Raw genomic sequence first — 15,867 nt, forward strand, 5'->3', positions numbered from 1 at the left:
TTTTCTTACAAGTTAGAAGTCATAGCCAGATGACTTTTCCATTCCATTGTTGACTTATACTTTTAAAAATCACAAACTCAGTCTTAATAAATTTGGTTATCATCTGATTAGACATCCAAATCTTTTATTTTGATCCAACTCCTCGAATGCTTCAAAAATATAATTGTCAAATTCAAAACTAATGTCGTGTTTGGACAGCCATAGCCCATAGGGAAATAAACCATTGAACGTGGTTGACCAGGCCGAAAATGTCTTTTTATTTATTTATTTTAAATACAAAATGTCACCTTCATTATTATGGCGGAATCGAATTGGAAGCCCATAAACTGGGCTCCGTAATTCGGCCCTCCGCTGTGTCTTGGGCCGGGCTTCAGCTCATGTTAATAACATTAAATATTGGGCCTCTCGATTTCTTTCTTTTTTTGGTAATAGGTTCCTTTGACTTAAAAAGAGATTTTCTATTAAGTAACATTTATTATTTTACAAATTAAAAAAAATTATACAACAATGTTAATAAAAATTTATAATGAAAGTAAAACAAACTCATGATTAAATATTAAATTATAAATCAAAAAGTAAATAAATTATTTATATATTAACAAAATAATAAATCAAAAAGCTTTTTTTGTTTTTTTTGGGGGGGTGGGGGTCCCGCTATTTTATGGTTTCAAGAAACTGCAGCCGCTCAGCCAGATCCACGTGGCAGCGCCACGTTCTATCGTGCCTGCGCTAGTTTGATTGCGCTTCATCCCTGCCACAGATAAAAACCCGATTCCCAAACCCACCCGGACAGACTTGCTGCTGTTTACGGTGTGGTGCAGTACTACATACTACAGAGAGAGTACAGTGGTCTAGTAGCTGGTCGAGGCCTCGTAGGATCACTTAACTGCTGCTTGCTAGGTATTTCACGTTCTCCCCGTAGTGAATCCCACTTATAGAAGTAATCTTCTCTGTCCATGGTTTAGTCGATTATGCCTTGCCTTGTGTCGTTGTGCCTCTTTAGCGTGTCACTCCAGCTGTTTGAATCTATGCCTATTCGACGTTTCTGGTTTTCGACTTCTATCTTCGATAACGTTATAGAATATATGAAAAGATTTACCTTCGATACCCTTAATTTTTTTTTTTTCTTTTTAAGAAGTCTGGTTTGCTGCTATTCAATTTTTCTATCGATATTGAAGTTGTACTTTGCTTGAATAATCGAGGCATGCTGATTATTGTTCACAATTTTAATGTACCTTTGGTTGCTCCGTGCTTGGTTCCTCATTTCAACAGCTTCAAAAACTAAGAAGCAATGGATAGTGAAATGTCTAATGAGTTTAAAAGGTCATTTCAATATTTTAATTTCTTAAATTGTTTTACCCGTGAAAATGTAGCTTTTGGCTTCCCATTGTATGATTATGTCTAAATCAGGAATCGTGTGTCCGTGTCTGAATTAAACTTATCGCAGCTTCTGATTTTCATTTTTCAATAACTTGGCTGTAGGAATTCTTTGCCATGGAGTGTCATCTGATGGGTACCGCAAGGTAAATTCTTTAGTTTAGTTTGTTTCTTAATTTACGGAGATGGAACATAGATTCTCTGAAATAGGTATTAGAAATAGTATCTAGTGGGTGACAAGAATCAGACACACTTACTTGGCACTTTAAAACACATGTTGGAACATGGGACTCAAACATCTGATGGTGAATCGATTATGGCCTAGTTGATGATAGTGCTACCTTAAGTTGGGAATGCATTCTTTGTTTTTTGTGTTTTTATATGAACCTGGGATGCTAATTAATATTTTTAAAATTATATACCTCTAATATTGGATTATGATCCTCTTCTCACTTTTGAATTTTTGTACGTACGAATGATTAAAAGTTTTTATTTTTGTGGTATATGGTTGATGAAACAGTAATATTTATGCTTGTTGAATTAATTTATATTTGTGAATTTTATGATACTTTCTGTGTTGGACAAGTGTTATTTTTTCTATGTTTTGGTGATTTGCATATAATTATTCTTCTAATCATAACAGATAAAAATGCATAAAAAATGTTCTTGTAATGATAACTGTAAAAGACATAAAAATATGATTTATTGTCATGTCCATTTCTGTCCATATTCTCATGTTTTCCAAAATCCTTATGTTATTTCAATGCTCATGTTTGTGTAACTTTATTAATTTGCACCCTGGTAGTCCTTTTTGTACGTTCCCCTTTCCTTCACGTATATGACTATAGTTTCCAAGATACTTCAATGTCACTGTTGTTAGAGTACGATTCACGATTTGAATCGTATGATTCGACTTGATTCATATAGAAATCGAGTCGAATCTATAGAGTGAATCGAAAATCCCTTAGAATTGACCCGTGAATCGGACGAATCGACCATGAATCACATGATTCGTCCGATTTGTGTGACTTCATTTGCATGTGCGCTTTAATCAAATATTCATCCGATTTGGCTATGTTTGAAGACAAAGAAGATGATGAAAATAATGATAATGATGATGCTCTTGAACTTGAAGATGAAAGTGATTGATAACTAGTAAAGATTATGGACAATGGAGTTTATTAATAACCTAATAGTTGTTTTTTTTTTTTTCTAGCTTGTTATTTTGAAAGTGGTTTGGTTTGGTGCAATTTGAATTTAAAGGCAACATGAATATACTTTTGTCTTTTGGTATAATTTTAAACTTAGCAAATATGTTTAGAAGTATTATTTATCTATTTATATTTAAAAGAATTGATCATGGTGGGCACATTATTTATTTTCTATGGATATATTTTATTTATGGTTGAAATTGAGAATGTATACTGAATTTTATGATTCGATTCAATTCTCGATTCACGATTCATAAAATAAGGATTTCGATTCTCGATTTGACAACTATGTTCAATACCATTTGCACTCGATTGCTACTATTTAACCTGTTTCTCCTCAACGATGGGCTTTTTGGAATTCAAAAGCTGAAAGTACTGTTGGTTTGTCCTAGATTCGCTCAAGCATTACCATCTCATGTTGTCAACAGCTTCAACTAACTGAATAATATTTTCTTGATTTGTTGTTTCTTTCAACTTGTATCACATGTCTATTGCAACTGAAGCTTGCTTAAGCATTTCTTCACTGTTGGCAGTTTTTGTCTTGAAAACCGCTTGCAACAGTTCCCATGGCAATCAAGAAAGTCAAGTTTCGAAAAGATTCATACTTCTCACTATAAGGTAGCTGCATGGACAGCAAGGATGAGGTTTCAAAGGTCATTTTTTTCGAATTTAGCTTCTACTGGAAAAAATTCTCTGAGTTGTTCTTCTTGGAGGACATTTTGTATACCTGTTGGCCTGGATGAGTCTTCATCACCTGAGTTAGAAGTGTACAACAGTGATGATGAGGATGCTCCTCCTGGAGAGCTTCTTGAAAAACCACTGAGTAGTGATGAGGTTAGCTTAAGGTTCATTCATTTGTTTGATTCCTTTCTATGCTGTATCTAAGGGAATCTACAACAATGGTTTTCTATTAGGATTAGATATATTAACGTTGGATGTTTTATTTTTCACACTTCAACACCGAGATTTTGCATGCTGTTAATTGAAATACCCCAATGTTATATTTGGTCACTTCCTGCATGAAAGAATTTAGGTCTTCAGTGAAATTCCTGAATTGGCACTGTGATGCGCTACAACATTGACAAACATGGACCCCTGGTGGCTGCTGGATTGCAGATCTTGGATTGTGATGCAATATGTGATCCATACATTCCCTTTTAAGCATTTCATTAAAATAAGGCATAATTGTGATGGATATTTTGTTAATATTTTGATCCATGTCTGTATTCTGATGAAGGGCACTTTTCAGTGGATTTTAACTCACCATTCAAACTAACAAATCTACCTTCAACATCATGTCACAAGATTGTTTTTTGAATAATTTAATAGTTTTGGTTATGGATTTGGACAACTGTACCTAGGGTCTATGTATTTAAATGTGATATTCTGCCTAGTTTTTCAATACCCTGCTAGTCTAAATTTTGCATTTGCTAGTTTTTTGTTACCTTGTTATGCTCAGGTTATTTGGAAATTCTGAGGCTCCATGGACATCTTTTTCATTCATGCTAGCAGTTTTTGTTGCTTTCGTTTCCAACATACATTTCATTGAAAGGTCTACTTTTGCAATTTGTAAAATTGATATGTCTGCCGTCCATTTCTTTTCCTTCCTATTTCCTTAGGCTTTCCTTCTTATTTTTTATTTATATATTGTCTGACACATTCCTTGCAATGTGTAACACCCTGCTCCCACTTACGGGTGTCATTCGTGAACAATCATCCAAATTGCTCACATGCCCGGTTAATTGTGAAGGGCGGACTATGTTTCAACACGAAACGCCCTTCACAATTGACCGGACATGTGAGCAGTTCGGATGATTGTTCACGAATGACACCCGTAAGTGGGAACGGGGTGTTACAGGTGATATCAGAGCCGACCCTTGGTGAAGGTGGTTCGATGAGGGCAGGGAGTGGCGTCGGGACGCTAGGGCCTGAACAAGAAGTGGTTCCTGACAGGCTTCTAGGATGGCAGTCCTCAAAAGGGAGAAGATCTAAGACTAGTTGTAAGGTCGCATGATGAGGACGTCATGTGCTTGGGGGGGAGGGAAATGTAATACCTCAAGAGCCCAGAGAAGGGTAGTATATATTGAGGATAAGTAAGAAAGGAAATAACACCAGCTGAATATCTTTTGGGTTGAATATAGACAAAGAACTCTCGGGTTAAGCGTGCTTGAACTGGGGAAGCTTAAGGATGGGTGACCTCCTGGGAAGTTCGCGTAGGCTCATCAGGGTAAGTTGTTCTGGTCATTCTTATCGCTCGATGCGGGATGTTATACAATGTCAACACCTTTTGTTTTGCATCGAGCATTCTACCAATTGATAGGGGTGTTTTTTATTCCATTAATGGGTGATGTCTAATGAACTGAGCTCAATATAGTAACGTAATGTAGCATGTTCTGGTTTCTATAAGCATCAAAAACAGCTACTTGTGCAAATATTTATGTTTGATGTATTCTTATTCAACTGCAATCTCAGTCTTAATGAAGAATTCTTGTTCTTATTATCACAGTATACTTAAATGACTTATTTTTTATGGGTCATTTAAACCATACTTTATTTATTTGTTTTTAACAGAACATGTTCTACAATGAGTGGAAGGTAATCATATTTAACTCTTGAGGGCTAATATCCAATACCTTTAACAGCTGAAGGCTTTGCTTGTTGATTCTGAAAGAGAGAGACTTATCAAGAAACTGAGTGAAGCCAATCAACAGAATCGGTTCCTCAAGAGACAGGTCTTGTATATATTCTATCCTAAATATATCTGACATTGACAATTGGATGCCTAATTTTGTGCAAATTGTGTGTGTGTATTTATTTATTTTCTTTTATGATTATATAGGCATATATAGATATAATAGTAGTACCTGCCAGTATGATATTGTTAATTTTGCTAATATTTTAACAGTGATAGTTATATTTTCTATACATAATCCTGCTATCTTTATCTTATATAAACCAAAATGGATGTCTTTTGTGCTACAAAAATTTCAATGGTTGGGATTATTCTTTTTTGGACTATGCTCTTAGAGCTTCTTCAAAGTTTCTTTTAATGAAATGGAGAAAACTAGAAGAATGTGTGCAAGTATTTCATTGACTTTCAGTTTCAGCTTGTTTAGTCCAGTTGTGGTACTAGCTGATGCTTTGTAACTGAATGTATAAGGAGATAGAAACCAAAGTCTACCCATGAAAAAGGTGGAATATTTTAGATTATTTATCTATAAAGAACCAATGCACTCAAATGATAAGGTGGAAATATGTTAAGAGTGATTTATGTAGAGAGCATTCTCGCTAAAAAGTGAATCCCTTGTAATACTCAGTTGAGTGGATTTGAGAGGAACACCCTTGCTAAAGTTGTTGGGAAAAAAGAAACTTTAGCATGAAATAATATTCTATAAATGCAATCCTATGAACATTCCTGTGATACAACTGTTTTGCTTCATCTTTTGTTCCTTGTCAGCTTATTCAATTGACTTGTTCCCTGTACATCCCATTTCAGAAGTTTGTGTAACAAATCTTCCTTTCCCATTTCATTTTCTTTATTTTTGAAAATTCCGGAGGTACTGGCCCAAATTGGTATAAAAAAAGAAGAGGGATGCTCCAAGGCATGCAAAGCAGGCTCCATGTGCGCATGAACAGAGCTCATACTATGCAAGATTAGGAGCTCTGTCCTCCTTTACAATTTATTATTTTATTTTTATATTATATAATTATCTAATATAAAAATACATTTAATTTTAAAAAACACAATTATGTCTTAGATATAGAGTATTTGACCCTAATTTGTCATAATTATTGTAGAAGTATTATTGTATTGTTATGTTAAATTATAATTATGTGTACAATTGTCAGATGAACTTGTTCTTGAATTAGTTTTGGTTTTATATGTTTTTATGTCATTCTGTATACTAATTTTGTGTTGTACATATTTTTATAGTATTATTTTTAATTTATATGTGAAATGGTGCCCCATATTGGCTTGCAACCGATACTGAACCATACTGATGAAGAATTTAATACCTTGTCTGGTACAATATTGACAACTATGATTCATTCAGATCATTGTAAACTAGTAAATATAAAGTTTCTCGAGGCTTTTCTATTGTTGATATTAAGGCCTAGATGCTATAGATAGCCATTTTGACGTACATGAATGACTATATTGTCAAAACATATCTGCACATGTTTTTCTGAAATAAATATATACATGCTAGTAAGTCTTATAACACCCTATTTGATTGGTAAATATGTCAATACCTGGATAACTTCATGCCATTGATATCAGATTTAATGTTTCAATGAATAATATGCCTATATATTTGCTTAGCTTTATTTTTAAATGGGGTAATCTAATTTGGCAAAACTGGATACAAATTAGACTATATAGTTTCTTCATTTTCTGTTGGGGAAAACATTTCTAAATCATACCGTTTCTTTGTTACCCACAGTTGTACGATAAGGAGGGTGCATTGGTTAATTTCAAAAGTGAACTTGCTGTCACGGAATTAGAGGTTCAGGTATTTGTCTTTTATGAATTTTGTCTTTCTCCTGTGCAACAGAAAATGCAGGACATCAGCTTTGCTGATTATTTAGTTCAACAAGGAACTTTCCGTTTGATATGGTGTCTTGCATGGGAATTACCTGTCTAGTATGTAATGAAGTTCAAATTCCCTTTTCCGTAATTTCATTTTTAATCCAATTAATTCAGTATATATAGTTTCTAGTTTGGCTCTCCAGATTGATCAATTGGTTTCCTGAAACCAAGGAATAAAATAGATCATACTCGGCATGAAAGCTCATGAAAACATCTTCCTGGTAATCTGATGACTTAATTAAGCTTCAGATATTTTTGAAATTATGTATTATTTTAGCTAACACCAGATGTAGCTGTTCTCAATGTTTTGAAACTCCAGATTGTTGGAGGAAGAGGAAAAACAACCAGGTTAAGAGTCACTGGTTCAATTTGCGGGTCAAGCCATAACATCTTAATAATGTAAAAAATATACGAAAATCACATATAAGTATAGAAAAATCACATAATGTTGCCATTGGATAAGGTTCAAGATTACTGAGAAAAAGAAAAGAGAAATTGAAGGCCCATTTCTTATCTATTTCCTGGATGGTTTCAAAAGAGTTATTTTGGAGTTTCATATTGCTGTTACCAGATAACTAAAAGGTCAAGATAGGTCAAATTGTCAGTTTCCTTATATGTTCCACATGTCCTTCCAGAAACATACAATTGAATTGTATTTGTGCAGTAACCATGCATGAAATTGTTAATGAAAATTTAACACCCATTTGCAGGCTTTGGTTGCACTAGCAGAAGAAATTGCTAAATATGGCATTCCAGAAGGTTCAAGAAAGATTAATGGGAAATACATTCAGTCTCACCTTCACTCTCGGTTAGAAGGTATTGTAGTTTTGCATGATTTCTCTGGACTTCTTTTTTCTTGCACAAGGTGAATATGAGGCGCCAGGTCTTATGTCTAGCGTAAGAAGAATGAGTTAGAGTTAACTGCAGTTTCTTGAAAGTTATGTAGCATATCCTTGCCCTCTTCTGGTAGATACACTACGGTCTTGAATTTATGGTTTACATACTCATTTTTGGTGCTTCATGCATTGAAGGTCTAATTTAGTTTCCATCCTTCTCTAAAGCATATTGTTTTTGATATAAGACAATTTTCACAAATGTTTGAAGAAATATTTTGATGATTATGTATTGTTTTATGATATGTCTGTCCTTTTTCTTGTTGCTATTACTTTTGCACCTGTGAAGCTGTACATGAAAAGTTGAAGGAACAGATAAAGGATGTTGAAGCTGCAAAATCCAAGGAGGTGCACTTATTTTGGCGCGGTATGGCTGAGGTAGGCTAATGAGGTGGCACCTTAATCTGTTCAGGTTTCTCCCTACTCATGGAATGACCATTTAACATTTCAAGGATTGTCCTTTGAATTTTAATGAGTTACTATGGTCTAATGCAACCAATAATTGATATTTACAGGTGCATCTGCATAATTATGTCAAACTCCCACTACCCTCAAGTCAACTTGGTTTAGATAATTCTGATGAACTATCTTTATCTGTTTTCATCTAACATAAACAACTCTTAATTGGAATAATTACTATTAATATTGTAAGTCCATTTATATGTTGATGACTTTCCATTGGCCTTGATATTCAATTTAATGTGGACCTCACTAGAATTGAAGTAAGACTGTCAGCCTTTTGGTCTCCAGCATGTTCTTTTTTCTGAGCCTGTTGACAGAGAAATTTATTTTCCTAGTCAGGTAAAATGATTTTACTTTTCCTTGAAATGATTATAGATTATTCATTATGAACTCCTCTTCAAACATGGTTAATCAGAGTATTTTGTACATAATCTGGATATCAAATCAGTCATATATTCTTCCTTATGTTGTCATGTTTGGGGGTAGAAGAGTCCTTGTAAAACTGAAGTCAAGAAGTAGAAATTGCATTTTTATCTTCTTTTTTCTTCCATTTTCCTTTTTTTTTTTCTTTTTTTGTCAACAGAGTGTTCAAGTAATGGGCACCTTTGATGGATGGAGTCAAGGAGAGCACCTATCAGCAGAGTATACTGGTTCTTTCACAGAGTTCTCCACAACATTGATGCTGAGACCTGGAAGGTGCCACTTCTAAGCCCTCCTCCTCCTCCATTTTCTTTTCCTCATCTAACCAGCAATATTTTGTTGTAAAGATATGAAATCAAGTTCTTGGTGGATGGAGAGTGGCAGCTCTCACCAGAATTCCCTACTGTAGGGGAGGGGCTGACAGAAAATAACTTGCTGATTGTGGAATAACTTCACGTTCGATGATCTATGTACAATGTTCAGAGCATTTGATATTACGGTATCTATATTCTCCTCATATATGTTTATTCAAGCTCAGAAAATTTTATGGATGATGTAACAGTTAACCAACACTCAGTTGATTGTTTTGCAAAATGGTATGCGATCCTTACTGAATTAGAGTGAAGGGATCATTCAGACTGCATTACATGTATGGAAATTTTAAGACTGTGTTGGTCAACCAAAAGCAGACTGCCGCATGCATTCCTTAACTCTTCACTAGAACATGCTAACAAGATCAGTTTAGGTAATGAAAGTAACGAAAAAGTTGACTTTCCTGCTATATTCTTTCTTTAGCCTGATCATCAAATTTTTAGATCTTGCAGGAATTCTGATTTTGGACTTAGAAACCAAATTGTTTGTGGACTTTGGTACTGATTTTTGTAGTGATGTATGATGGTAATTAAAGTAGACTAAGGCAGCTGCGAAGCTATGGTCCTAACTTTTATTGCACCTACTGCTGCTATTACAATTGCTGAAGTTACCAAATGTAGAACTAGCATCAAATGTTCAACTAAGTTTATTTTAAATGAGTTTGTGTAATTTTGCCATGTATGCTAAATTGTTGGTGACTTAATAAAACAAAAACAAAACTCCTCCTAGAAAGAGAAAAAGAAATTCAGTGTGAGCTGAGAGTAAGGAACTACCCTACTTAAGAAAAATATATGCTTTTTGAGCTGTGTGTGGTTTCCCTACAGTTGATGCCTAGATGGTGAGGTTGACAGTGAATGATGATAGGGATATAAGAAATACCTTTTCTAGAGCCTTCGCAGATGGAATTTGTTAATCTGGACGTTAGTGTAGCTTTAGATTTCCTTCCTTGGGAGAGAAGTAGAGAAGTACTTTATTCTTTTAGAACAAGCAGGGATATGGTGCATGTGCGTATTGTGGCCTAATATGGTCCTTCCTCCATTAACCAATCAGAGCATGGAAGGAATATGTGTTGGCTGTCCTAGCCAGATATCTCCCTTTCCTGATTGAAACTTGAGAAATAGGATATTCTACTGTGGGATCATCCATTGCCGGCTGATGATTCTTCTCTCTCAATTTAGCATTCTTTTTAAATTGGTAATTGCAATTCAGTGTTCTAGCCGACATGGTGGGATTAAGGCAATTTTGTATTTTTTAGTTATTCTTATATAATGAGATTAAAACTTGATAAGATGTTACAATTTTATATTCATCATTATTTGTAAATTATTTATTCTTCTGTTGCAGACATCTTTAATCTTTAGCTGTCTTTGTTTTCTAATACCTCGTTTCTTATTTTATGCAGCATGTCAGACCTGTTATGTGGGGATAGACCACAATTATTTAAATAATTATTAGATTATCTTTTTAATAAAAAAAATAAATTATTTGTATTTTTTTTTTAATTATTTTTGTTATTTGGACATGGACATATATACAATCTTGGTTTGTGATGCATTAATATACTAATTTTAGCTATACCTGCAAGGCTTGTCAATAGTTTGGATTTGAATTAAATTTGGTTCAAATCTAACAAGAAAGGGTTTAATTAGTTTAGACCCATTGTATGTATCTTATATATTTAAATCTCACAAATGATCTGTATATAGTCTCACCACTCCATGTTCTTTTAAAAACTTTGTTTTGTTTTTTTTAACCATATGAATATGTGGTATATATCTATGTGCATAAGATTTATAACTTATTGTAAGTTTCATGGTCACAAATCAAAATTTGATGGTCGGCCCTATGGCCTATATGCTAGAGGTTGTTTTGAATACTTGGGGAAATGATTGTTGTCAACAAGCAACAGTTATTTGCCTCTAACATAGCATTTATTTATTTATTTATTTATTTTTTTAGGTTGGCAGCCGTCAAGCTCATGAGCGTTTGTTTTGTTAGATTGGTCCCCCTAATAAATTTTCACTTTTGATACAATTAAGAGTAATATATATATGTATATTTGTTTGATAACTCCAAAATTTAAATCAGAATAGATGATATGATTAAAGTTTTAAAAATAACAATGATTTCTTTTAATTTTATAAATCATGTTATAATATTAATTTCATGTTATTTAATATATGGAAGGTTTTTATTGAATCTAAGGCTTAATAAATTTAGGTCATATTAATTTTACCTCATTTGTCGAGCAATTAACATTATTTGTTTTGTTTTTGGATCGCAAGTATAAGTAATTTTTTTCTCTTTAATGTTAATTGTGCACAAGTCATTAAACGAATCAAAATAAATAATATGATATGATAGGAGACTAATTTAATAGTAATTTTAGTTTTTAGATGTTTTTTTTTATGTTCGATTATCATGTGTTCACACTAATAAATTGGATATTTTATTTTTGTTTGGTTCCTTTTTCTTTTTTAATAAGTAAAATTTGTATAAAACAAAAAGAAAGAAAGGAAGAAAATGTATAGCAAGGTACTAATTAAAGAGAACTTAAAGCTAGAATATATTCATATTCCAAGAAGAAACAAAAGAAATACAAGATCAAAGAGAAAAGAGAAAATTAATCAATATCTAATCTAACTTAATTATAACTAATAAGAAGAGCCCCCACCCCACTCCCAAAGAATAACATATATGACTTTGCAGGGTATCCTTTCAAATTATAGAAAACGACTGATCACAAACTATCCCAAGTTAAAAAATTAAAAGAAACAAAGCTCATAGAGTTCCAAACTACCTAACTACGTACCCATTATATATGTTCTAACAGTACAAAATGAACCAAGAAGCAACTATCAAGTAAAACATGCTAATTTGGAGGACCATCTGGATTGTTTTAATTAGTCAGTCTGCTTCCCTCCTTAAACCTTAATTTTAGTTTCTAAGAAAAATAGTCTTTTGTTTCTATTGCTTTAAGAAAGTAGTTGGAAAAAAAATCTTCATTAATACCCCAAAATAAAATGCAATCCTCTGATGCATGCATATATATATATATATATTTATTCTCCTGGAAGCGCTCTTTCATCAATTCCTCTTCTTCTTCTTTGTACAACCCATCTCCGCTCGGTCCGACCTTTATCAACTCTTTCTCGGTTTGGTTTTCAATGGCTTCCAGAGAAAACATCCAAGATAAAGTTGGAAAGAAAACGAACAGAAGTGCAGTTGAGAAAAGGCTGTCCCATGAATTTCAAAAGAAGAAGAGGAGGAGGAGCCAGAATGCAAAGAAAACTGGTTCTTGATGACCGTCAAAATTGTCAGCAGTGCCGGGCCGATTAGATTTATCGTGAATGATGGAGACAACGTCGCCGCGGTAATCCATACAGCTCTGCAAATGTATGGCCGTGAAGAACGCCTTCCAGTTTCTGGGTTCCCACATCAGTGATTTTCTTCTCTATTATTCCAATGGAGAGTCCAATCCAGTGGTACTCTGAATGAATATTAACTAATGCCCATCTCTATAGCTTTACACATTTTCTTCTTCAAATTTACCCCCATCTCTGCATTGCATTATTTATATTTATTGAGGTGTCACCCAAACGGATTAATTAATTTTCTGGGTTCTGTTGAAGTCTACCGTGAATGAATGCACGTTCAAGTGTGCATTTTAGAATTAATTTTGTGAAGATGATATATATATATTGAACGGTTTCCATGTTTTTGCAGCTCTGAATCCGTCCGAATCGATAGGATCGTGTGGAGGAAGGAATTTTGTGCTCTGCAAGAAGCAGGAGCAGACAGAGATGAATAATAATAATATTGCTGGGAAGAGACGTGGCAGTTGGAAGGCATGGCTGAAGAAGTACTCCTCCTTTATAAGCTTCGAGACATTATCTTTTGAATCTAGTAATACTAGATGTGCACCATTTTATACATCTTGGGTTACATAAGAGGTATTATGATCAAAATATTCTTTTATGTAGCTCAAGACCTACAAAATAGGTGTACCAATAGCATTTTTTTTTATCTTTTTAAGCACTACTAGCTACATGTTCTTAATTCGTCCAGTTTGGAAGTCCAGTCACTTAATTGCTTCCCTGGGATCGATGTCATACATGGTCATGGCCATTAATTTCATCTTCTTCAATCTTCATTAGCATAGCAGTTTTTACATGAATATATAATTAATTAATGAACAATATTATTATAAGTTTATTTCTTGTGCTTAACTTTCATACAACTGTTTTTTTTTTTTTTTTTTTTTTTTTTTGGGGGGGGGGGTGGGGGGGTCTGAAATAATGTTAATTAGAAAAATAAATAGCAGTGTCTTTTTGGTCGATCGATTTCATAAGTGAGGGTGAACTAAGAATCGATATACTACTAAGAAGGTTTTCTTTTTCTTTATTTATAATTATTTATTCTAATTTATTACTATTTAATTAGATTTCAAAAGTATTACTAAAAACAAAATATTTTCATTAATTTTCTTGGTGTGCCGTAACGTAAAACGAGCGAGCGAATATTAATGAAAACTCTCAACCTAGCTAGCTAGAAGTCCTTGTACGTATGTTGGAATAGTAGTTTAAGAAATCATTTTATTGGACTAGTCGGGTTAGTATTTTGGCTTAATTAATTGCTTTCTAATAATTAATAACAATAATTTAATTTTAGAAACGTCGAAGTTGCAAGGTAGAGGGCCGTTTTAAGGGGGCATTCTGATTTTGAGGCTTTGAGCTCTTTAATTATATCAATATATCATCTTGGCTGGTTACAGATAGAGGTAGCAATAAACTCACACTGAGCCTAGCTAGCCACAACAGAAGAGAAAAAACAGATATAGTTTTATATATAATGATAAAGGAGTGGGTAGTATATATATATATATATATATATTCAAACAAAGATTCTTGTTCTTTCATTTTCTTTTCTTTTGGGCTGCTGCTAGCTAGTGTAGAGAAGCAGCAAAACAAAAGCTATCCTGGTTCAAACTAGGATTGGTCCTTTTTTAAGGTGGAAAGTGTGGAATTTCTCATCAATACTTTACCACCTAATTATATATATACTGCTTGCTGAGAATATATAAAGTATCCATAGTACTAATCAAGTTAATCGACTTTATAATTTTGAAGGTCGACCGTGATTTCTGGATAGACCCTGCAGTTAGACGACCGAGTCGGCTGATCTTTTTAATTTAATTAGATGGCTAGTTATATTTGGATGCATTTCATATGTAAGTTATGGTCAATTTTTGCTTTGATCATATAAGTATTTCTCTTTAATAAAAAAAAAAATACTGAACTCCCACCCAAGGCCATATATAAACTGGCATGAAAAGGTGGGCAATAAAAAGAAATCGTATATATATATATATATATATATATGTTAATGGAATCCAGAGAAATGGGGGGAGTCCAATCCCCCATAATAATAAGTAACTAAGTAGGTCAAAGTCGTCGCAGAAAGCCAACAACTTGGGAAGTCTTTGATCTCAACTACCCACTTTTGTTTGGGATCAATTAGGGCTTCCGAGGATGAATAAAAAATATGTGAACAGATTATCCATAAAAATAATTATGAGAAAATAAAATCCTAATTTCAAATTAAGCCTAGTAGTGTGAACACTGAACACTAAACTCCTTGTTCAGCTAGCAAAGCATATATAGCATAGCATGTGATAGTGCTCTACAAAAGGACATACACTTCTCCTATTCCGAAGAGACCAAATCTCCTCTCCTCTCCTCTCCTCGGTTTGAGGAAGGGAATTCATTCATTCATGGCAGTTATGATAAACTTCTTTATCTTATATATTTTACACACACACACACACACACACACACACATATATATATATATATATTGCCAGTAAGATCATAACTTACTAATTCAAAACAAGTACTAGCTAGTCTCCAATGGCGTGATGACTCAGAAAAGCGACATCTCCATATCGTTAGAATGATAAAATAATGGATTCTGTATCTCAGGCCATCTTTCTTCTCGATCTTCGTACTTTGATATATAATTTGCTGATAATTATTGATCACACCTGTGTAAGCTCTCACTTGGAGCCATCCCCGGCCTCTGCACTAATTAAGTTTCCCTTATTTTAAAATATATAGAATAATAGAACAATTTTCGCCTAGATGGGGCTTGTCTCTCGCATAGAGTTGCACCTGAGTTGCGGACTTAGGGCACAATCGTTTCTCTCTTTTATCTCTCTATTTCATTTCACAAAGAGATAAATTATGTGAGGTTAATGATAAAAGTCTTATGATAAAAAAAAAGGTGACTCACTTTTTCAATAGGATGAATCCCCCCCCCCCCCCCCCCCCCCCCATAGAAAACAAATAGCTAGTTAAATCAAACTTTAGCCTACTTTTTTTTTATGACATTCCATCATGGGCGCACTCACCAACTGACCATTTAGTATAGTGGAGGATTTAAATCAAGAACTCAATAGCTAGGAATCGAACACAGGCACCTCTACAAACGTGAGGGCGGACAAGTCTAACGTGTTCGCCCCCAACCATTAAGCTATGTCTTG

At 33.9% G+C, this 15,867-nt stretch overlaps 1 protein-coding gene across 3 annotated transcripts; it reads left to right on the top strand.

The window, feature by feature from the left end:
- Nucleotides 1-770: 770 nt before the first annotated feature.
- On the top strand, nucleotides 771-10,903 carry LOC127803706 (protein PTST, chloroplastic). Of its 3 annotated transcripts, XM_052340137.1 has the most exons (10): nucleotides 772-900; nucleotides 1,483-1,523; nucleotides 3,122-3,422; nucleotides 5,231-5,320; nucleotides 7,034-7,102; nucleotides 7,890-7,995; nucleotides 8,362-8,450; nucleotides 9,118-9,230; nucleotides 9,302-9,453; nucleotides 10,729-10,903. In XM_052340137.1, exons 2-9 carry the CDS (start codon nucleotides 1,495-1,497, stop codon nucleotides 9,402-9,404), a joined length of 900 nt encoding a protein of 299 aa, XP_052196097.1. In that variant the 5' UTR covers nucleotides 772-900; nucleotides 1,483-1,494; the 3' UTR covers nucleotides 9,405-9,453; nucleotides 10,729-10,903. The 3 variants fall into 3 exon arrangements, with proteins under 3 accessions (XP_052196098.1, XP_052196097.1, XP_052196099.1); XM_052340138.1 differs by lacking the exon at nucleotides 10,729-10,903 and having other exon boundaries at nucleotides 771-900; XM_052340139.1 differs by lacking the exons at nucleotides 772-900; nucleotides 1,483-1,523 and adding an exon at nucleotides 4,457-4,815 and having other exon boundaries at nucleotides 3,283-3,422.
- Nucleotides 10,904-15,867: the final 4,964 nt, after the last annotated feature.

This window comes from Diospyros lotus, chromosome 6 (genome assembly GCF_014633365.1).
Source record: "Diospyros lotus cultivar Yz01 chromosome 6, ASM1463336v1, whole genome shotgun sequence".
Taxonomy (NCBI): Eukaryota; Viridiplantae; Streptophyta; class Magnoliopsida; order Ericales; family Ebenaceae; genus Diospyros; species Diospyros lotus.